General features: G+C 40.7%; 1 protein-coding gene across 1 annotated transcript in view; it reads right to left on the bottom strand.

Annotated features, from left to right (window-relative positions):
* The window catches only part of MYO3B (myosin IIIB), a 437546-nt gene that overhangs the window by 258157 nt on the left and 155444 nt on the right, over positions 1 to 23945 (bottom strand). The window contains exons 10-19 of the mRNA XM_090280660.1: positions 23496 to 23612; positions 22854 to 22958; positions 20429 to 20512; positions 19173 to 19375; positions 10292 to 10390; positions 9385 to 9499; positions 3444 to 3570; positions 2451 to 2661; positions 1498 to 1645; positions 137 to 290 (exon numbers count right to left, since the gene is read on the bottom strand). Of these exons, the coding sequence (XP_090136786.1) occupies positions 137 to 290; positions 1498 to 1645; positions 2451 to 2661; positions 3444 to 3570; positions 9385 to 9499; positions 10292 to 10390; positions 19173 to 19375; positions 20429 to 20512; positions 22854 to 22958; positions 23496 to 23612 (1363 nt within the window). The remainder of the gene's footprint in view (positions 1 to 136; positions 291 to 1497; positions 1646 to 2450; positions 2662 to 3443; positions 3571 to 9384; positions 9500 to 10291; positions 10391 to 19172; positions 19376 to 20428; positions 20513 to 22853; positions 22959 to 23495; positions 23613 to 23945) is intronic.

Below are 23945 nucleotides of genomic sequence, written 5' to 3'. Positions count from 1 at the left end.
AATAAAAGCAGGATCTATACTTTTACAACCCACCAGGCGGTCAAAATTCACAGGACAGATCCATTAAACCACACTCATTTGATGACATGAGCCAAGTTCTCTTCTGGGCATGTATGCCTTACCAAACGGTACCTACCAACCAGGGTCTGATCAGTTGCCTGGGGAAACCGACTTTCCTCATCCAAAAGCGCAAGTAGTCCCAGGGGTTTCTGAAGGAGCATATCCAGGAGTGGCCGGTTGTCCTCATACACCACAGGCATAGCGTCAATGCCCTCGTTCTGATATTCCATCTGGAGGAAAGCAGAATGTATATCTCTCTAGCCCCAAACTGGCCTAGGGACCACTAGGCTGTTTCGGCATGAACTTTCTGCCTGGCAACATTGAACATATGTGGTAAAAGGGGGTGTGTCTTCTGTTACTAAAGGATTCTTCTACATATAGTGCTGTTAAAGCTTTGGGTGTAAGCCTGACCTACAGGTGGCCTGCAGCAGGCAGCTAAAGATGGCAAAAGAAGGGATGGCTCTCGGTCTCCCAAACAATGATTTGGCAACTGAAAATGTAGAAACTGATGTAGGAAAGAAGAGAAGCTGAAAAAAATCTTATTTTGATGACAAGTATGTCTTAAACGAGGGAAAAAGCAGACTTCTATCTTCCACAAAGAATTCTGCAAGGGAATCATCTGGGACCAAAAAACTAAAAATCTCCAGATTTCCCTGGGAAATAAATAAATGGAACCTGGACTGAAACAAGGCTTAGTTTTGTGCCAGGTGGGTGGGGAGAGGAGTGCAGTTGGATTTATCCAGCTCTGGTGTTAAGCCCAATACCGGCATTATCGTTTGTGTATTGTCACTTCTGCATTAAAACAAGGGCCTAGGTCAGAATGTTTCGTTATTGCAACTACTTCATACAGAAGAGTCTTGCGGTTGGGGTGGAGGAGAAGGGCCCAACTAGCGTCACACCCTGTTTTATTTACCATTAAACTCACAGGGGAAAAACTTCCACTTCAGAAAACATATCTTACTCTTCCCCAGAGACACCCATCCACTTCCTATAGGATCTGGTCAGCAGGAGGTGGGGGAGGGGGACGGCCAGTCTGTGAGTTAAGTATAAGTACCTGTGTCTTGAACTCAATCAAGATCATCCTGTCATTTGGGGCATGATCGGAGATATTTTTAGTTAAGTATAGTAGAAGGAAATCCAGCATTTGGGGCAAGACACATGAAACCATTTGGAAGCCGCATTTAAACAATTGGCTTGGCACCAGCTCCACTCAAGGGAGGAAATGTACCTTGTGCAAAAATCAAGACCTCTGTTTTTTTTTATCAGATTACATTTAGGCCATTGATTTATTTTGACAGGACTACCTCACCAGTAGTTTTTTTTTTTTTTTTTTAGAGCCTTTTACCTGTAAGCCTAACAGGTTGTCTGCCTCAAGTTGTGGGCAGCTTGGAGACACCCTCCCCCATCAGGTTTAGTGACTTCAGAGTTCACTATTACCTGCTCAAGAGCAAAGACGTGCTGATTGAAATAGTACTGGATTTGCTCATTGGCGATGTTTATGCAGAGCTGCTCAAACGAATTTCTCCGAAAGTTCTCAAATCCAAAAATATCCAATATCCCCACATTCATACCATCATCTGCACTACTGTGTGAGAGAGAAGACAAAACTTTTAGAGAAGGAGACATTCATCTCAGAGTACAGTGAGGATATCTGTGTGCATGTATTTATCAGGTCGTGTGCCCACTCGTGCAAAGCCTCATCCTGCTGCCTCTAAGGGAGAAAGAGTCGTGTCTGACTTAAACCATTTGCTCCTTTAGTCTTTCCACAGTATTTCCAACTTTCTTCCTAACGTGGGAGAATCATTTCAAGTTTTACTCAGAAGCTCCATGTAGAAAGAGATTAAAGAGGAACCACTCTGAATGGGCTGGAGCTGCTGCTCATTCATGCTTCCACCTCCCCACACACAAAAGAGGCAGTAGTGGTAATCATGTAGGAGACTGTGCTGTAAAACTTTTCATGACATGTCTCAGTTGATTCTATAACAACACTACGAGGAGAATATTATCATCCTGATTTTACAGATGAGAAAACCATCACTTAGATTGTACAGCCAGTTAAGCTATAGAACTTGGATGCAAATCCTGTTTGTCCAGCTCCAGGCCAAGCCTGTTCTCTCAATCCCTACACTGTACTGGCTCTGTCAATCATCTGCCTTTCTGGTATAACCACTTCAGCTCTCCTAGATCCCAGTGCATTCTTTTGGTCCTTTTTTAAAAAATTTAATCTTTATTGTATTTTTTTCCCATCATCAATGCATTTTTAAAAGCAGAAGGCCTAGGAACTTTGCTAAAGAAAACCCAATGGAAGACCAAATGCTTCCTCTTGCAAACACTGAGACACCAGGGTTGATGACAGCTCTTCTGAGGCGTCTGCTCCCTGGGGAACTTGCCATATGTTTTTGTCTGGCTGCAGGAGTGTATTGATGCGATTTACAATCCAGCTGAAGAGCCTCCCATACAGGGCTTTGGACATGGCATCTCGGACATCCGCGGCCCTGTCCACAGTGTTGGCACGGATGATGGTTTCTCCTCGGGTGACCACGCAGTGTGAAGTGAGGGCCTCCTGGAGCTCTTCAGGGCTGATGCAGAGAACAGAGGCAGCTGGAACAAAGGATAAGGATGACACTGGAGAATGGATCTACCCATCCGTTCATTCAGCCAGCCAGCATTTATTCAACATCTACTATGTGGCAGGCTCTATCCTTGGCACTTCAAAGTCAAAGATAAGCCAGGTCCCTAACCCCAAGAAGCATCCAGGCTGACAAGGTATCTCCCAAACTGTTCTGAAAGCTTTTCGGAGGTGTTAAATTTTAAAAAGCGGGAGGAAATATCTTTCAGCAAGTAAATTGAAGCAATTTCTGGAAATTGTAATCTCCTCTTAGAGAGTCACAACACTAATTAGTATATTAAAAGCCATAAAAAGTGCTGCATTTTAACACAAAAGGTGTTAATGTGACTTAAATGAGGATGTTATACTCAGGATTCTCATCCCTTGTATCATCATTGTTAGTTATAAAACTAAAAACAATTAGATGCCTGCTCTCTCCCCTGCAGATGTTGATTCCATGGATTCAGAGTGGGGTCCAACCTCTTGTATTATTTTCAGAAACTTGTAGATGATTTTCCAAAGCTGCCAGTGTTGAGAACCATGCCTAAAGTTAACAGACATGGAATTCTTTTCTGCAGAACACTTTTTGCAGCTCATGGAAAGAATACTGATGTTCTACAAGACATCCTTTGGGAAATACTGATTAGTGAAAACACTCAGAGGCAGCAAAAGAACCAGCAACAGCTGCACTATATTTTAAAGAGTTTTAAAAAAATTACCAAAGTGAAAGAAAGATGTACTCTGGCAATGCAGCACACAGGCATCACATAATTACCATTTTTCAAAGCTTCAGCATTGGGCACCTCACTTTTATCCGTTTGATGTTGAGAAGAAATAGCTGCAAACTCAATATTTCCAATATTCAAAATCCCAGCCAAAATTCTGTGCACTGAGTGCACCTCCTGAAAAAGATACCAAGAACCATGTTTGAAAATGATTACCAATGAAACCAATGAAGCATTAGCACCGTGGTGGGAACTGCTAGTTGTCCCCAAAGTCCATCCTTCCCCTTTCCTGGGCACACAAATTTCTCAACCTCCCTTGCAGTTAGGTATGCCCATTTAATTAAATTCTTTTTAAAAAATCTTCACCTGAGGATATGTTTACTTATTTTAGAGAAAGAACAGAGTAGGCGGGTGCAGAGAGAGAGTGAAATCTATTGGTTGCCTCTCATGCATGCCCTGACCTGGGCTCAAACCCAAAACTAGGTATGTGCCCTGACCGGGAATTGAACCCACAATCTTTTGGTGCATGGAATGACATTCTAATTGACTGAGCCACCCAGCTAGGGAGAATTCTTAACAAAGGAGCAAGTGGAATGATGTGGGCCACTTCTGGGCCTGGTCTCATGGAAGCCAGCATGCCTCTGCCTTGCTTTCTTTTGCTGCTGGTGGGAACTCACAGCAACTCAGCTTGAGACCAATGACTGCATGAAATGGAGTTGTTCTGCAACCTGAACCTCTTACCTCGGAATGCTTATATATGAGAGACCTGATGTTCTTTGTTCTTTATGCCACTTTTATCCAATCTCCCTAATACCAGCTTTCAAGTTCGGGTATGGTTATTTCTTCAAAATAGGAGAGATGTTTCCATAACTTCTTTTGAATATAACTCTTATGAAACAGTTGTCAGGGCATTCATTAATGATTCACTAGAACATTTTGAACTTAAATGATAGAGCATATAGTTATGAATGAGGCCAGGAAATATGAAGGACTCAATAAAAATTATCTGTGATATTTATTACAATAAGAAATATATAGTATTTGGTCTTCATACTGATTTTGGGCACAAGAGCTTTGAAAACCCTTGGAATTTTTCTGAGTGATAGAAAGGAGAGGAGTGTCCTTGGTTATTTACAATAAGCCCCTTTCAACCACACCTGAGTCTTTCCTAATGTTGTGACTCTTGGAAGGTGGAAACTTGTTTCCAGAGAAACCAACCCTGTGATTAAAAGGTGACAACTTTTAGCCAAACCGTGGACATCCAGGGTAGGGAGAAGGGCTGGAGACTGACTTAATCATCAACAGGCTACAGGAAGCAGGAGAAGTACTTGAAAAGGGGGCCGACCAGGCAGCACTGTTCCCTCTCAGGCCTTTCCCGCCCCACAGCACCACAATGTGGTGAAATGGGTCACTGATGAATACATAAGGCTCCGCCCCTTACCATGTAACAGGTGTGACAGCTCTACCTAAGATGCAGAGGCAAACACAGAAAGCTGTCAGGATGAGGAGACAGAGAATTATGACCCAAAAGAGGGAGCAGATCAAGGTTCCGGTGGGAGAACTAAGCGATGAGGAGATAGCCAACTTAACAGATGTAGAGTTTAAAACACTTGTGATAAAAATGCTCACAGACTTGACAGATATGCTTCAGTACAGCAAACACAGAAGGGAAGAAGTGAAGGCTATGCTAAGTGAAATGAAGGAAAATCCACATGAAACCAATGGTGAAGGGAAAGAAATTGGGGCTCAAATCGATAATTTGGAACATAAGGAAGAAATAAACAATCAACCAGTACAGAATGAAGAAATAAGAATTGAAAAAAAATGAGGAGAGGCTTAGGAACCTCTGGGACAACTTTAAACATGCCAATATCCAAACCATAGGGGTGTCAGAAGGAGAAGAGGATGAGCAAGAAATTGAAAGCTTAGGTGAAAAATAATGAAGGAAAACGCCCCAAAATTTGGTGGAGGAAATAGACATACAAGTCCAGGAAGCACAGAGAGTCCCAAACAAGCTAAATCCAAAGAGGACCACACCAAAACACATCATAATCAAAATGCCAAAAGTTAAAGATAAAGAGAGGATCTTAAAAGCAGCAAGAGAAAAGAAGAGTTACCTACGAAGGGATTTCCATAAGACTGTCAGCTGATTTCTCAAAAGAACTTTGCAGACAAGAAGGCACTGGCAATAAGTTTTCAAAATGATGAAAAGCAAGGATCTACATCCAAGATAACTCTACCCAGCAAAGCTATCATTTAGAATGGAAGAGCAGATAAAGTGCTTCCCAGACAAGGTAAAGCTAAAGGAATTCATCATCACAAAGCCATTATTGCATGAAATATTAAAGGGACTTATTTAAGAAAAAGATAAAAACTATGAACATTAAAATGACAATAAACTCACAACTATTAACAACAGAACCTAAAAAAAAACAAAAACAAACTAAGCAAATAACCAGAATAGGAACAGGATCATAGGTATGGGGATCATTTGGAGGGATAGCAGCTGGGAGGGGGAAAGGGGAGAAAAGGGGAAATGGTGCAGGGATTAAGAAGCATAACTGGTAGATACAAAATAGACAGGGGGAATTTAACAATAGTACATGAAAGGGTGAAGCCAAAGAACTTACATGCACGACCTATGGACATGAACTAAAGGTGGGTGGAATTGCTGGAGGGAAGTGGGGTGCTGGGTAGAGGAGAGCAAAGGGAAAATAAATTGAGACAACTGTAACAACCTAATCAATAAAATATACTTAAAACAAGAAAAAGAAAGAAAGAAAGAAAGAAAAATCATAGACAGGCAAAGATTTAATCAGTCATGCCACATAATAGAACTTCCATTAAAATCTCTAACTACTAAGGTTCAGAGCACTTCTGGGTTAGTGAACACAGGAAAGTGATGAGAGGAAGTGGTGCCCCCTCTCCCAATACCCTGCTCTATGCATCTTTTCCATTTGGCTTTTTCTGAGTTGTACTCTTTATAATAATAATAGTAATAGTAAAATTTCCTGAGTTCTGTGAGTGCTTCTAGCAAATTATTGAACCCTAGAAGGGGGTCTTGGGAACCCCCAATCTGTAGCCAGTCAGACAGAAGTAGAAAAACTCTGGGACTTGTGATTGGAGTTTGAAGTGAGGGTAGTCTTGTGGGACTAAACCTCTAACCTGTGTGGTCTGATGCTGATTCCTGGTACGCAGTGTCAGACTCAAATTAATGTGGGAGAATTCATTGGTGTGTGTGTGGGGGGAATTGCACATATTTGGTGTCAGAAGTGTTATAAAGACAATTCAGATGATCTTAAGTCCTATTTTTATAATGAAGTTGAATACATAAGTAGTATTAAAGGCAAAAAATAAAGTATGTTTATTTACTTAAACATTTGCATTTCTGTAGGTGAGACAATGAAATATATAGCCAGGAAATTTCTGCATCTTATGTATATCGATAGAGGAAAGTACTTCACTGAAAATACTCTGGTGGGGAACTTGATCTAATACCACACATAGCAGCAAACTAATAGAAACTGTCATTAGACCATTGATAAGGAATTGTCCCTAAATTGAGCCTTCCTGTAAACATTACTCAGTCAGGCCAAAAAACTGAGCACAGACTGTAATAGTGACATCTGCTGGATACCTGATAATGCTACAAAGACATATGAGGATTTTAAACAAAGCTCTTACTATGGATAACTATTGTTCTGTAAACTTCTAAATCAAAAGCAAGATGTCATCTTTCTGACATCAAGAATCACTGTTTTAATCACACAACTTAAGAGTGGCTAAGAGGAGCATCTACCAAATTAGTTTTCTGAGACTAGCCTGGATATAACATGACAGCACCTCATTGCCTTGATCAATACAGTGTAAGGTTTGCAGAACGCAACCAGTGAGCAACTTCCCAGGGAGGCAGATCCCAGAGGGTAAGAGACAGCAGTGAGTTCTATATCTGTCATTCCAATATCTAGTTATTTCAAGAGGTTATCTAAAACTCTCAGTATTCTTGGGAAAAAAAGTGTATTTCTTCTAATTAAAACACATACACACACATCATGTATGATAGTACAAATCATGAAACCTCCCAAAATAAGGCTCCCAGGCATTTCTCCATTGGGTGATCGTCCCCAAAGGAAATGATGGTTTTCACTTTATTGCTCCTCTGGCAATATCCTCTTCTGCACAATGCTAACACATGTCCTCTTTTAAAGAGGAAAACTATCTATGACCTTTGGCAAAAACTTTGTTGTTCAAACACTACGCGGATGTCTGAAGTTAGTCATCTCCTTCCTCTGAGAGGGGAACTGGAGAAGGAATATCAGTTTACTGAATTAATGAGCTCTCAGCCTCAGGAGGCTCCCTTTGCTACCTTTCCACAGTATATTCCACTTGACTCCTTTAGTCCCACTCTTGGGTTAGTTAAGTTTTTTCTTTCTGGCCTAGGAACCTATATCGACTCTTCTGTTCAGGTCAAAATCATCACCCATAGACAAACATGATGGAGTTCAATCAGTAGTATGTCCATCTGTGGGATTTCTTCTTCCTCAATATTTCTTCATCAGATGTCTCTTCTTTCCTCCCACAGCCAGCCTAGGAAGGCTTTTCCACTCTCCTCACCTTGTTCATTTTCTCTTGCCTCATCTCCAGCTACAGAGCCTTTCCGGCAACCTTGCCTTTCCCACAGAAGCTGGCAATGGCGCTCTACCTTTCTATTTTATACCATCACCATCACTGTATACATTGAAAGCAAAATATTATTAACCCTATGGCTGACTTCTCTATTGTTCCTGTACCCTTTTAAGGAAGTGTGCCCTAAACACTTTGGTATGGCCTAGGACTTTAAATGGCTCTACTGCCATCTCTACCCTGCATCTTTGATAACAACTAGCTTTATAAAGCAATAACCATAAAGGTCCTTTAACAAGGCCAGAACCTGTTTAATAGCTTTCCTCTAAGGAGCCAAGGGAAATATAGTTCTATTTTTATCTGACCTTTGGGATTTTCCACTGTCTGTCAGTTTAACGTCTGTGGGAGGCTGACAGAGAACATTAACAGCTGGCTAGAAAGAAGGTTATTATTATGACTAAAATCAACGATGCTGGGGAGGGAAGGGCAGGCAAAACTCATTGGATTATAGAAGCAATCCTTTATCCAGAGTGGCTGTCCCAGGGTAACTCAAGTGTCTTGTCATCTAATCCCTTAAGATTTAACATGCTCACCTACTTCCTAATCATTCACTTCCTTTGTTGGAAAAGCAAAAGAATCTGTATATTTTGCAAAATTGATGGCATGAAGCCCAGAAACTATGACATAAATGTATCACAGAATAATATTTGAGAACCCAGGGTTATAAATATTTTCTGACACCCCTAGCATATATTTAATAGAGACAGCCTGTATCTAGTATGATAAGAGGAGTACAGGACTTAGAGCTATAGTTAATAATGTGCTACAACTGTGTACCATGGAGAAGGAAGTGACTGCAGGTTGAAAGGTTTAAATTAACTCATCTTCGTGCTCAAGGAACTACTTGCATAAATATATTTCTGTGGCTTGGGTGTAACCTACATATTCTTGTACTCTGATTACACAATCCACTGTAGTGGTTCTAGCAAACCCAACTCAGAAAAGGGCAGTATTATTTTGACATTTGATATCACAGTTGTAGGAAATGAGTAAAAATGACAACAATTTATAGGCACATGGCACTTACAACAGTCCTACTTTAATATTCACCTGCATATCTTGTTAAAGTGCAAATTCTGATTCAGTTGTTCTTGATTGGACCTGAGAGTCTCCATTTCTAACAAGCTCTCAGGTGATGACAATGTTTCTGGTCCTCGGGTCACACTTTGAGTAGCAACGCCTTGTAACATGACCAATGTGGCATCTGAAAAGCGATTATTCTGCCCCAAGTAAGAACATTCATGTCTTCACTCACATTGATCTAAGAATATTACACTTGAGTTTCTTTCTCTTCTGACAATTGCTTACCTTGTCAGTGAAGCCTATAATCCTGAAACAATGGTGAATTGCTTCAAATTGTCGTCTGTAAGACTCCTTGGAAGTTATGTCATGCATCACCTTTCCAGTCTCATCAGCTATGTACCTATATGAAGGATAGCCAAACAGAATGAGCATGGACTTGGCAAATGGCACCCCAAATACCAGGGCATCATTGGGCTCCTTCTTTGCAAGGGCATTCCCTAGCACTGCGGTGGAATAATGGTATATGTGGCTGAGTAAAATGGCTGAAGTTGAGTTTTGAATATTCTAGAAAATGCAAATGGTGAGATGTAGTCCCTGCCATCTCATCCTGAATATTTCAGCTAAAAAGACTGTAAATGTCCAGTTAGGAAAACAGCTCCATTGCGTTCCAAGTTTTGTCAACTGCTAGTTATGTATAGACCTGGAGAACATTATGCTAAGTGAAATGGGCCAGTCAGAGAAAGACAAATACCATATGATTTTACTCATATGTGGAATCCAATAAACAAACTGAACTAACAAGCAAAATAGGGACAGACTCATAGATAGAGAGCAGTCTGACAGCTAAGAGGGGGAAGTGGATAGGGGATGGAGGAATTGAGCAAAAAGAAAACAGGACTCATGGACAACAGTGTGGTGATTGTGGTGGAGAGAGGGATATAAAGGGACTTCAGCGGTCCCCAACATTTTGGGCGTCAGGGACTGGTTTTCCCAGGGACAGGGGTGGGAAGAGGCATTGGGTTGGGGGTGGAGACAGGAGGCAGAGTCCAGGTGAGCTTCCCTCAAGGCCCAGTTCCTAACAGGGTACAGACCAGTACTGATCTGCAGTCCAGGGGTTGGAGACCCCTGGACTAAATGGTAATGGAAGAAAAATACAATAAAAAAATTAGCAACTAAAATCCCTGACACTTACCTAGGAGGCTTTTCCTCAGGAAGTCTGAACTCAGAAAGTTTCTTTTGGTGATAAAGACCAGCATAAATATAGTAAAATATGTGAAAATTTTTCTCTCCCCTGAAGAAAAAGGGAGAGGGGATATTATTAGTAACATACTCTGGGCTTCCACGCTCCAACTAATTTACCCCATTTCCTTTCTGTGCAATATATTATTCTGTAGCAGATTTGAATTTTCATCAATTTAATATGCTACATCCTAATTATAGAATAGTAACAGTGATAGGATTAGTATAGTAATAATCACAATTCACCTTATTAAACACACATTTACTATACACAGAAGAAGGTTCTGAGAATGGAACATTTCTAGATAACAGCTCAGGTTACACGTTTAGACATCTTTTTGTTCCAGCCAAAATGACTATGCATCTGTACCCATACCTTCTGTTTGTAGCCCATGTCACTTCACAGACAGTGATACACAGTTTAGAGAGATCAGCCAAACTCCATACGTTACTGGAGCCCCAAACAGCAAATGGCTCACCAGTTTATACAGCACATTAGAGAGTGGAATTGGTCCCAGATTCAGGCTTCTACTCTTTCAAACTTGTATCAAGTACAATTCAAAATGGCATGCATCAGTCCCCCTGTCTCCTGTTGTCCACCCTCTCTTGGGCCACTCTGGCTAGGGTGCTTTCAGATAGGTGCTACTCTTAGTGTGATCTAGGGACTGCTGTCAGCTTATGATGAGTAAGGAACTGGAAAGTACATGTCTAGACATTTTATAGGAAGTGACATTGCCATGACATCTAAGAATATGATAATTTCTCAGATAACTTATTTCAATTATATTTTACAAAGGTATTAGTTCACAATGGATTGTGAATTCACCTTTTAAAAAAATTAGTCTGTTGGCAAAGATAATCTGAAAAACCCTGCTCTAGATCCCTTTCTTTCCTCTGGAGGAAGATCGTCTCTTCTGTTAAATCCCCAGAATTTTGGTAAATCCTTACTTTGGTCAACTTAGCTCTATGGAGATAAATCTTGTCCATCTTCTTTCTACTCCTTGTCCCTATTAGTGACATGGGCCCACTCTTTCCTTCAGCTTCTCCTGGATATCCTAGTTTCCCTCTGGTTGCTTAACCTGTCAAAGCTCTTCTGATAATTCTTACTTCTGCCCTGTATTCCAGATGCCTCTACTTGCCATTTCTCACTCATTTGTTTACTCAACTAATGAATTTATTGAGTGCCAGTCATGGCAGGCGCTGAACCAGAGGCAATAGATATAGGACTCAAAGGATTCATGTCCTCTGGAGCTTCCCTTCCAATGACGGAGTTAGACGAATCCAGAAGGAAACTTGTGATGAGGACTTTGAAAGAGAGAAACAAGGGACTGAGATGAGAATAATGTTGGGGGATAAGGGATGCCTGTGTCAAGTCAGGGGAAGGACTCTCCAAAAAAAAACATGTAAGTCAAACTCTGAAGCATGAGAATGGGACTGGAAGGAGCTATAGAGAGCAGGGAAAAAGCATTCCAGAGAGGAAGCAGTATATACACAAAGCCTCAGAGTGCAATACCCATGTAGAGCCAAAAGAATGCTCATAAGAAGAGGGTGGGCAGGTAGGCAGGACCAGCCCACACAAGGACTCGCTAGGCCACAATAGGGATTTTGTTGATTAAGCAATTAGACTTGAAGTGTATTAAACTGGAGCCATGCTGCCCTGTAAGTGTGTGCATGAGTACATTTGTGTTGAGAAAGTATACACTAGCTGCAGGATGAAGACTAGATTATAGGAAACCAAGATGGACACAGGGAGACTAATTAGGAGGTCTTGGTGAGAGAACGAGTGGCTTAGACTAGGTAATGGCTGTGATGACAAAGAATAAGAGTAAGCCTAAAGATATATTTTGGAAGAACAGATGAAAGAACATTGTGATAGAATGAATGAGGGTGATAAGGCTACAGGACCTGGAGTCTACTTCCCAGGTTTCCATCCTGAGCACATGGTGTTGGTGGCACCACTCACTGAGACAGGAAAGCCCTTCCAGGTATGCTGGGTATGAATGCCACCTGTTCTTTAACTTCTGCTAAATGTGTGCTGGCTTTGGCTCAACGCTCTTGGACTTATCTTCTTATAGTTTTTTTTTCCCCTGTGTGTGTGTGTTAGATACCTCTCGTTATCAATTCTTTCAAGCTTTGCCTACCAACATCCATTCCTAGCATAATTTCAACTTGACTGTCATCCCTGATCTATCAGGATTAGCTTAGTTCTGTTGCAGTAACAAACATCCCAAGATCTAAGTAGATTAACAGAGACTTACTTCTTGCTCAGAGTACCTCCACTGAAAGCTAGAGGGTGGGAGTGGGGGTGGCTGTGTTCATCACAGTCAAACATGGGTCCAGGATGATGGAACAGCCACCATCTTGTACTTTGCAAGAGCTCTGGAGGGTTTTTCCATTATATGCTTATTTGCCAGAATTGATCACATGGCCACATCCAGCCACAGGGTATCAAGAAGGGGAATCCTACTATGTGCCCAGAAGACAGAACTGGAAAGGTCAGCTGAACAGGACTTGCAAAGGTCCTGTATTCTACTCATCCAATGTCTTCAGCCTATTTTACTCTATCAGTCTTATCATATTGACTAAATTTAATAATAAGTTATAATTTACTATGTACCTATTATGTTTCAGATTTATATTTAGTATATCACATATCTTCTCATTTAATTCTCATAACAGCCCTGTGAGGTCAGCTTTAGTGCCCATTTTGCATACAAGGAAAGTAAGGTATAGGGATATTTATATTAATAAACAATGTACACAGAAAACGACATAGCTGTGATTGGAACTCTCCTCACATTGTCTTTGTAAAAGACCACTTTATATTGGGTTGGCCAAAAGTTCGTTTGGTTTTTTTCCATAATGTGGCTCTTCTAGTGCTTAGTAGTCTTTAACTTCACTTGAAACAATTTTGTTAGACTGTATTGTAACAGTTATCATAACAGCATGCATCTAAAAAGAACTTATCAAAATTGGTGAATTTTTGACTTCCAGTCAAGATGGAGGCGCAGGTAAACATGGTATGCCTTCTCGCACAACCACAGAAAAATTACAGCTAGATTATAAAACAACTATCATCCAGAAATGTCAGAAAATCAAGCTATATGGAAGTCTGATAACCAAAGAATTAAAGAAGTCATGTTCATCTAGATGGGTAGGAGGGGCAGAGAGGCCTGGAGACACAGAGATGCAAAACAGGCGGTCCCACACCCATGTGTGGTAGATAAAAATTGGGAGGGATGCCTCAGGAACAGGGATCCCAGCCCCAGATCAGACCACCCAGCCCAGGGCTCCAGTGCAAAGAAGATAAGTCCCCAAACTTCTGGATGTAAAAACTGGTGGGGGTTGGGGCTATGGAAGAAAATGTGGGATCCTCCAGAGTCTCCTCTTAAAGGGCCCACAACAGACTTAGGACTTACACAGGCTTGTTCCCTCTGGGCTCCAGCACTGGTGCTGCAGCAGGAAGGGCACCAGTGGCATATGGGGAGAAACTGAAGTGTCTGGCATCAAGGTGAGTGCCAGGGAACACCTTCCTTCTGGACAGAACTCCAGAGGCCAGGCAGCGGCCATTGTCCCCTTCTCGAGCCCTCCCCCACACAGAGCCACAGAATGGCAACACCATATCAGAGAATCCATCAACCTGATTCACACGGCTTGCCTCACCCAGGCAATTACCTAATGCTCCACCCCATCCAACTTACCAGTGTGTTTTTCTACAATAAGCCATGCTACTAAGACAGGGAGTCAAAGCAGTTCTATCTAATACACAGAAACAAACACAGGGAGGCTGCCAAAATGAGTAGACAAAGAAATATTGTGCAAATGAAAAGAAAAAAAAAAGAAAAAAAGAACAAAACTCTAGAAAAAGAACTAAACAAAGTGAAGATAAACAATCTAACAGATGCCGAGTTCAAAACACTGGTTATTGGGAACTTCCTGCCAAGATGGAGGCATAGACCGACACGCTCTGTCTCCCTCTACAACTAAGAAGGATTACAGCTAATGCAAAACTAAAAATAATAAGTTCCTGAAAATAAAGCTACATGGAAGTCCCAACGTATGAAGTCATAAACATCTGGTGCTCCTCCGGACGGGTAAGAAGTGCAAGCCCGCGACTGAGAAAGATTGAACTCAGCGGCGAACGGTGGGACCTGGTGAGCAGACGCCTGTGTTTGGGGGGAGGAGAGAGGTGCCTGAGGGCTGGCCCCAGCTGCAGACCGGATCCTTCAGCTCCTGATTCCAACACCGGAGAAGATGGACCCTGTTGGGAGGTGGCCCTGTTCACCAGCGGAGAGTAACAGCGGGAATCCATCTTGAACCCCCCTTCCCCATGCAAAGCACCACAGTGTGGTGAGAAAGGTCACCAGGATGTGACGAGCACACGGAGCTCCGCCCAATACAGCGTAGGAGGTGCAACAGCGCTCCGCCCAAGAAGGAAAGATAAACAAAAGAGTCAGAATGGCAGAATTAATGATTGAAATACCAATCACACAGCTAACGAAAAAAACAAATAGAAGCCTTGACCAAGGAACAAATAGCGAATCTTTCAAAAGTTCAGTTTAGAGCCATAGTCATAAGACAGCTTACAGACCTAACAGCGGGGCTGAATCAAGACAGGAAAGGAATGAAAGCTAGCCCTGCTGAAATGAACAAAAATACATACAAGACAAGGCAAGTGGTGAGGAAGGGAAAGCCATGGATCAAATCAACAAATCAGAACATAGGGAGGGAACAAACAGTCAACCAGCGCAGAAAGAGGAAACAAACAGTGAGGAATATGATGAGAGGCTCAGAAACCTCTGGGACAGCTATAAGCGATCGAACATTCGGGTTATCAGAATGCCAGAGGGTGAAGAAGAATAATTAGAAATTGAAAAATTATGTGAAAAAATAATGAAGCAGAACGTCCCTAACTTAGGGAAGGATGTGAACTAACTGGTCCAAGAAGCACAGAGAGTTCCGGATAGGCTGAACCCAGGGAGGACCACACCAAGACACATTATAATCAAAATGTCACAAATCAAAGATAAAGAGAGAATCTTAAAAGCAGCAAAAGAGAAGAGAAGAATCATGTACAAAGGGGTCCCAATTAGACTATCAGCGGATTTCTCAAAGGAGACTTTACAGGCAAGAAGGGACTGGCAAGAAATATTCAAAGTAATGAAAATCAAAAAACTTACAACCACGATTATTCTATCCAGTGAAGCTCTCATTCAGGATAGAAGGGAAAAGAAAGTGTTTCCAGGACAAAGTAAGACTAAAGGAGTTTGTTAGGTCCAAACCACTGTTATATGAGATGTTAGAGGGACTTGTTTAGAAGAAGGAGGATCAGGACAATGAACATTAAAATGAGAACTGTATTACAACAACCAACAGCAGAAGCTAGACAACTGAGGCAAGGGCAAACTAAGTAGGCAACAGGAAGGGAAAAAGAATTATAGGTAAGGGGAGCATATTGGGGGGAGTTTGGCGGGGAGGGAGAGGGGGAGAGGGAAGGAGATGGTGCAGGAATTGGGAAGCATAATGGGAGGGAGTGGAGTGGACAGGAAGATGTTGGGAAGAACTTTATGCAGAATCAATAGGCATGGACTAAGAGGGGAGACAACTGGAGGGAGGGGGGAGCAGGGAGGAAGGAAATTAGGACAACTGTAACAGCATAATCAATAATAAAGAAAAAAGACACTGGTTATTGGAATGCTCAAGGAACTCATTGGGTACTTCAATAGCATAAAAAAAATTAAAATAAAAAAGATCCAGGCAGAAATGAATGTTACACTAAGTAAAATAAAGAAAAACTTACAAGGAACCAACAGTGGCGTGAATGAAGCTGAGAATCAGATCAATGATTTGGAACATAAGGAAGGAAAAAAAAAATTTAATCAGAACAGCAAGAAGAAAAAAGAATCCAAAAAAAAGGATAGGCTAAGGAGTTTCTGGTACAACTTCAAATGTACCAACATTTGAATCACAGGGGTGCCAGAAGAAGAGAAAGAGCAAGAAATTGAAAATTTATCTAAAAAAATAATGAAAGGAAACTTCCCTAATTTGGTGAAGGAAATAGACATACAAATCCAGGAAGCACAGAGAGTCCCAAACAAGATAGACACCAAGAGGACACACCAAGACACATCATACTTAAAATGCCGAAGTTTAAAGATAAAATGAGAATCTTAAAAGCAGCAGGAGAAAAGAAGAAAATTACCTACAAAGGAATTCCCATAAGACTGTCAGCTGATTTCTCAAAAGAAACTTTGCAGGCTAGAAGGGATTGATAACACATATTCAAAGTCATGAAAAGCAGAGACCTACAGCCCAGATTGCTCTATCCAGCAAAGTTATCATTTAGAATGGAAGGGCAGATAAAGTGCTTCCCAGACAAGGTCAGGGTGAAGGAGTTCATCATCAACAAGCCATTATTAAAATGTTAAAGGGACTTATTTAAGAAAAATAATAAGATCAAAAGTATGAACATTAAAATGGCAATAAATTCACAACTATCAACAGTTGAACCTAAAAAACAAACTAAGCAAACAAGCAGAATAGAAATAGAATCATAGCTATAGAGATCATTTGGAGGGTTATCAGTTGGGAGGGAGAAGGGGAAGAGTGAGAGAAAAGGTGCAGAGATTAAGAAGTACAAATCGGTAGGTACAGAATAGACAAGGTGTTGTTAAGAACAGTATAGGAAATGGAGTAGCTTAAAGAACTTATATGCATGACCCATGGACATGAACTAAGGGGGTATTGCCATTGGGAATGGGGGATACCAGCTGGAGGGGAGCAAAGAGGGAAAAATTGGGACAACTGTAATAGCATAATCAATATAATAAATTTTAAAAACATTAAAGACATAAAAAAAAGAACACAAAAATTGGTGAATTTTTGTGTAGCCATTTTAATATTGAAGAGGAAAGAAAATGCACATTTCATCATATTATGCTTTATTATTTCAATGAAGATAAAGCACAACTGAATGCAAAAGAAAAATGATTTGTGCAGTGTATGGAGAAGATGCTGTGACTGATCAGACATGTCAAAAGTGGTTTGCGCAGTTTAGTGCTGGAGATGTCTCACAGGACGATGCTCCGTGGGCAGGTAGACCAGTTGAAGTTGATAGCAATCAAACTGATACATTAATTGAGAACAATCAATGTTATACCACGAAGGAGATAGCCAATGTACTCAAGATATCCAAATCAATAAAGTTATTGGTGAAAATGAAAAAATGCGTCTTTTAGTTTACAGAAAAAACTAAATGGACTTTTTGAAATCACTCTAATATGGACAGAAATAAATAAGGGACCTCATAAAAATTAATCCAGAAGCCACAGGGAAGTTAAATTGACTCTAACTCTGTTTTTTTGTTAATTTAATTTTCTTCATGTCAGTCCCTGTTTTGTTAGAAAACTTCAAGTGTATGATAGAAGATGCTTTGATTCTTAACCTAGAAAAAGTCCTGTGGATTCTACTTGCACAATATCTCTCAGATTCATCAACTCCTCTCCATTCTTCATCTCTACCGCTACATTCTCTCACATGGATTTGGCAACAGTATCCTCACAGCCTCAACCCAATACTCTCCTCCAATCCAATCACTCTACTGAAGCCAGAACGATCATTTCCAAATGCAAGTTGGGTTTTGTGACTTCCCTTCTTGAAAACATTAAATGGCTTCCTATTGCCTTTAGTATGAGGTTCAGAAGAATAACTGCATGTAGAATAAGTTTCCTCAGCCTGGTTCCAAAGCCCTGCAAGATCTGGGCTCCGTCTCATCTTTGCCCCTCTCTCCCCCTGCACTCCTTCCCCTCCTCCTCGTCTAACTCCTAGTTATCCTCAGGTCTCAGATACCACGGTTCATGCACAGGGAACCCCTTTCTCCCTGGGCTAGGTTTCGCGCTCTTCCTTCTCCTGTTTTACCTTCACAGCCCCTTACATTGCTGCCTCGTACTCATCACAGTTGTTCTGCATTTAAGATCCTGCTCTGGCTCTCCTCCCTCCCCATCCACTCTGAGCCCTATGAACACTGGGACCGTGTCTGTTTTGTTTACTCTGGCAACCCCGGAAGGGAGCACAGCACTGGCATACAGCAAGAATTCAATAGACAATTACTAAATAACGCATGAATGGAGCCATGTTCCTGAGGAAGTTTAGTGTCCTCCAATTCCAATAAGAACAGGAAGAATGGCTAACTCTGATAACATGTACCATACCAGGCACTTTTACAAGAAATGTCATATAGACAAACTCACACTCATTAATCTTCACTGCAAATCTACAGGGTATGCTCTAGTAACATCTCCATTTCACAGATATGGCACAGAGAGTTTACGTGACATACCCAAGGTCACACAGTGACTATCAGAGCCAGCACCTAAACCCAGAGTAGTCCACGCTATTGATCACTAATGCCATACTGCTCTTCTTAAGAGAAATATTTTTCCTGTCTCAATCTACAGTAAAAAATTAACATGTAGAATATTCTCAAATGCTTATTTTTTAATAGACAAGTTCAGTTTTAAGGGACCTAATGATTTTTTAAGGTATGTGCAATGTCGTTAAGTTCTACCTGGTATAACCAACTCAGGAAAAATGGGCATATCTATCTCAAAGTACACCCACCCCAGTCCTTTGTACTCTGCTTGTAAACATCTTTTCTGTTAGAAATCACAACTTATCCTTTGCTTAAATATTTCCATGCTCCTGGGAAGGCTGGAAGGGGAACCATCCTAGCTATCAGGACGCTAAGAATGAGAGTAAAAATGCAGCAATTAAAATTCACAAAGCCTCCTGGTCTATATTGCAGAGAAAAACCAATGATAAAAGAGTAAACCTACACTGCCTGTTTTATAACTCTGGACTTTTCAAGAAGATATTCAGAGATTCTTGCTCCCATCACAGCTCCAGTTGGTGTAAACATCATTTCCAGATACTTTCCAAAGCGGCTGGAATTGTCATTGATGGCAGTGCATGCATTTCCAAAGGCTTCCACCAGGGAGTTGACTTGCAGAATTTTCTCTCTCAAGGTCTGATTATTGGCCTGTGCCAAACAGAGAGCAGTTACAAGGAGCCTCTAGAAACACGAATCCAGTAAATTTGCCAGACACCCTTCCCTGCCCATGGAATTCACATTATGGCTATCTGTGGGAAGAACTCTGTTTGGGGAAATTAGCATCGACCTCCAGCATTGTATTCTCAGATGAGCGACTGCCCAGTGTAGGCATCAGATGACGCTAGATTAGGTAATCAGTTTTTGTGACCAGCCACACTTCATTAAAATCCTTAACAGATAAAATGCCTAAGCCATTAAGCAAAACATTTAAATAAAGAGATCTTATAACTTTGTCATTCATTATAATATTAGTAAACCTCATCTAAAAAATATTCCTTATCCCTGGCTGGTATGGCTCAGTGGATGGAGCACTGGCCTGTGAACCAAAGGGTTGCCAGTTTGATCCCCAGTCAGGGCACATGCCTGGGTTGTGGGCCAGGTCCCCAGTTGGGGGTGTGCGAGAAGCAACCACACATTGATGTTTCTCTCCCTCTCTTTCTCCCTCCCTTCTCCTCTCTAAAAATAAATGAATAAAATCTTTAAAAATATTCCTTAAATTCTTTCTTAGTTTTATAATACACTAATTCTGAGCATAAGTAACTGGTAGACCATTTTAAGTCATTTCTTCAATGTCCATTTCATCAAGCTGAAAAATTTCATTTTCCTCAACTTTTGCTCAAAGATTTCTATTTTGCAATCCTTTAATCACCTTAGTGGCTCTCCCTGATCCTGTTCCTAATGTTTAACCACTTTTACTGCTTAATGGCTAAATGTTTCTATTGCATTAAAAACATAAAAAATTAATTGCCCATAATCTTAGTAAATTTATGCTGGCATTTTTTTCTCACTACATGAAAGAACGATGGCATGCTGACATCTTAAGAGCTCTCAAGAGGCAAACATAATAAAGATGGACTGTTTTATGCAAACCCTAAAACACATGCACACATACACACACACACTGTATTTCCATCATTTGTAAAATATTCAGTTACTCTGTAGAAACTTCTAGCCACAATACATAAAGCAGGTGGTCAGTACCTTTCCCAAGAAAGTCAAATGCTGAACAATCAGGTGGGCACTTTCTGTCTTCCCAGAGCCACTTTCTCCACTGATGACAATGCACTGACACAGAAAACAGAGTGTCGGTGAGGAATTCATGGCCCAGCAAAAACCCTGTGTGATCAGCTATGGTTTTCACAGACCATCCACCACTGTAGACCTTAATTTTTAACTCAGCAGCACAGCTTTCCTTTTCAGTGCTTCAAGAGCTTCTTCAAGCTTTTCATAGCTCCTGTTGCTCCACTGATCGATGTATCATAATCTATGTAACCAGTCCCATATGGCTACATACTTGAAGTTTACAAACAATATTACAATGAATAACCCTATACATAGTTCATTGTATTTATATGTAGTTTCATCTACACAGTCAATTCTTAGAAATGAGACTGTTGCATCAACAGGTAAATGCATTTGTATATTTGATGGAGAGCACCGAATTGCTTTCCCAAGGATTGTACCAATATATGAAAGTGCCTATTCTCCTACAGCCTCACCAGCGTATGTTGGATTTTTGTCAATCTGGTAGGCAAGAAATGGTATCTCAGTGTAGTTTTAATTTTCATTTCTTTTATTATGAGTGAGGTTAGGTAACTCTTCATATGTTTAATGTCATTCATATCTCCTTTTTTGTAACCAGTTCATATACTTTGTCTATTTTTTGTATTGTTGGTCTTTTAATCATTCATTTCTAGCAGCTCTTTCTTACAAAGAAGACTAGTGGATACGGTATAATAGGAAACCATATATTTGTTCTTTGCTTCTGGTTCCTGGCACAGAGCTCCCAAAACCCTTAGAATTTCCTGAATGAAGGAGTGATAGGAACATCTTTTGTTATTCACAAATAAGCACCTTTCAACCAAACCCAACTGCTAACCGCATGCTACAAGGTGGGGCTTCAGGATGGGGCTGGTCACCAGAAAGATCAAACATGATTAGAAGGTGGAAACTTTCAGGCTTCTCATCCCCAACTTCTGGGAGGGGCTGGAGATTGATTGAGTCATAAAAACTCTTGATCAGTAAGATTCAGAGAACCTCATTCTGATACGAACGTGCTGAGGTGCAGGGCGGGGAGGTGCGCCGAGAGAATGCATGGGAGCTTCGCAACACCCCTCTCTCTCTATCTTCCCCTCTGCATCTCCTCTGTTTGGTTGTTCCTGAGTTGTGTCCTTTATCATAAACCAGTAAGTATAAGTAGAGATTCTCTGAGTCCTGTGAGCTGTTCTAGTGAATTATTAAACATGAAGGGGCAGAAATGTGGGTAACCTGGGCACCCCATTTGCATCTGGCACCTGAAGTGAGAGCAGTCCTGTGAGACTGGCCTGAACCTGTGAGGTCTGCGTTAAGTCCAGATATAGTGTCAAAATTTAATGGATGAATTATTGGACATCCAGATAGTGTCAGAGAATTGAAGAACTGATTGATGTTGGAAAAGACATGACAATTGATGTCAGAAGTAGTGTCAGAAAAAAAGACAACATGGTAGGGCAACAACGGTTTTGCAGCTTCTTAACTTGAGCAACACATATATCTCTGTTTACTTCCTCTCTGTGGAATCTATGGATATTTCACAAGTTTCTGGGAAAGGTAAGAATTTCAAGAAGGCAAGTTTCTAACCTATGGTGAGTCTACGCACTCCATTTTGTAACTTGCACTTTTATAATTTCATCTATTCCTAAACAAATCAAGAGCAGGGACTTCTCAGGTCTCAGGAAATATACACATAATAATTCTCTTGTAAACATTCCTTATCAAATTAGATGATTTCTATTTTAAACAGAATAAAGACACAAAGGAAAACGTACATAATGAAAATAAAGGAAGGGTCAAAGATCGGATAGGCCACCATTCTGAACTGGAAGTCCAGAAAGTTCAAACATATGAGTTAGCTTTGTGTTTAACTTGCACTGAGTGTAAGCTTTGTCCAGTCTTTGCCAAATCTATCACAGTTTCTTAACAGCTAAACAGTGTGGTGCATGACCACTGTCAACTTATGAGCTGTATTTCATACAAAAAGGACTGGACCATGAAAACTCTGAGACATAAATAGGAATGAATTTCATTTGTCATTCTATGCCCTGTTTTTATTACAACCACTGCAAGTAATCAGATTTACATTAGCTCTAGATCTCATATTCATATTAGAAATATCCTTACTACATTTATCAGGGAGAATGAGTGCTCTTGATATGAAAAGTTTCATGTTTCTTGAAAAGAGTTTTCATGTTCTTCTATTACTCTGGCTTTATCACTGTTCCTGTTCCACTGAGCTGCTTTCATTTTCTATTTCCTTGAGTCAACACCAGTAACCAGAATGGAAAGTTTTCAGGAAGACTTAAGAGCTGCAGAGGAAGACAGAATGCATTCTGCTGTGTGACTTGGTAGAAGAAACATAAATTCTTACCTGGTCTTTGCTGAAAGTAACCATGCATTGGTAAGCAGCATCTGCTGACGCAAAGATGTGAGGGGGATTCGAGGCACGTTTCACCCCATGATAAAGTCTGGAAAACTGAAGAAAAAATAATTAACTTAAAGGACACTTCTGCTTCTCCACTGGATCTTCTAATGCTCCAGTACCTATTTCCTACAGAACGGAGGCTTTGTCACTTGTTACGGGAGCTGTAGTATCAGGAAGGCTGTAGAGCACAGGCTCTGGAGTCTCCAGGGCTGAGTCCAAATCCCAGTTCTTCACTTACTGGCTTCATGAGCTCACGCAAGGGAGTGAACTTCACTATATTAAGTCTCCTCGTGTACCAAATAGGCTGAACAGTAAGTAGTACCTGTCTCCCAGGGTTGTGAGAAGCAAATGAGGTAACTCAGTGCCTGTAGTAAGCACTAAATGAATGTTAGCTATCATTGTTGCATCTTGCTTTAAAAAGTTCCCGCCAGATGTAAGAATTTCATCTGTGTTGCATTATTATCTGCAGTTTGGGGTATACACCCCTAAGTGGCATAGTTTTATTCTCACTTCTTCCTTCTTTTCATTTTCCCTTGTGATTTTTTAATTTCCTATTAAGAAGCAACATGCACTTCAAGCATCCCTTACCTGCGGAGAGTAGATGCTTAGATTCTGGAAAGGGTTTAAGGCAATTAAGATGTCTCCAACGTATGTATAAATCAGCAAATCCACATAACGCTTCTGCAACTGACTAATAATTGTATCCTAAGAAGAGGAGAAATGGCAGTGAGTGAACATTATTTCCAATCAAGGGAAAGATTCTAAAAATTTTTTTAAAAAATCTTACAAGAATATTTTCATCTAAAAGATGAAAGTGGTCAATTTAAATCATACAGTGACTCTAATGATCCTAAAAGCAGATATTCGCCTCAAGATAAGAAAAAAACAATAGGAATATCTGAGAATCAGGCCTGCCTGGGACTTGCTAAAATGCACTGAATACCCAGCAAAGGTTTTATTTTTTATAATGAAAAAGTTATTTCACCCAATTGAAATGTTCTGTTTAGAATGTGATTGCATAGGTCATTTCTATAGATA

Source organism: Furipterus horrens, unplaced genomic scaffold (assembly GCF_987537825.1).
Source record: "Furipterus horrens unplaced genomic scaffold, mFurHor1.1.pri manual_scaffold_1, whole genome shotgun sequence".
Lineage (NCBI taxonomy): Eukaryota > Metazoa > Chordata > Mammalia > Chiroptera > Furipteridae > Furipterus > Furipterus horrens.
The sequence above is the reverse complement of the archived record's forward strand: the minus strand, read 5'-3'. Positions and strand labels throughout refer to the sequence as shown.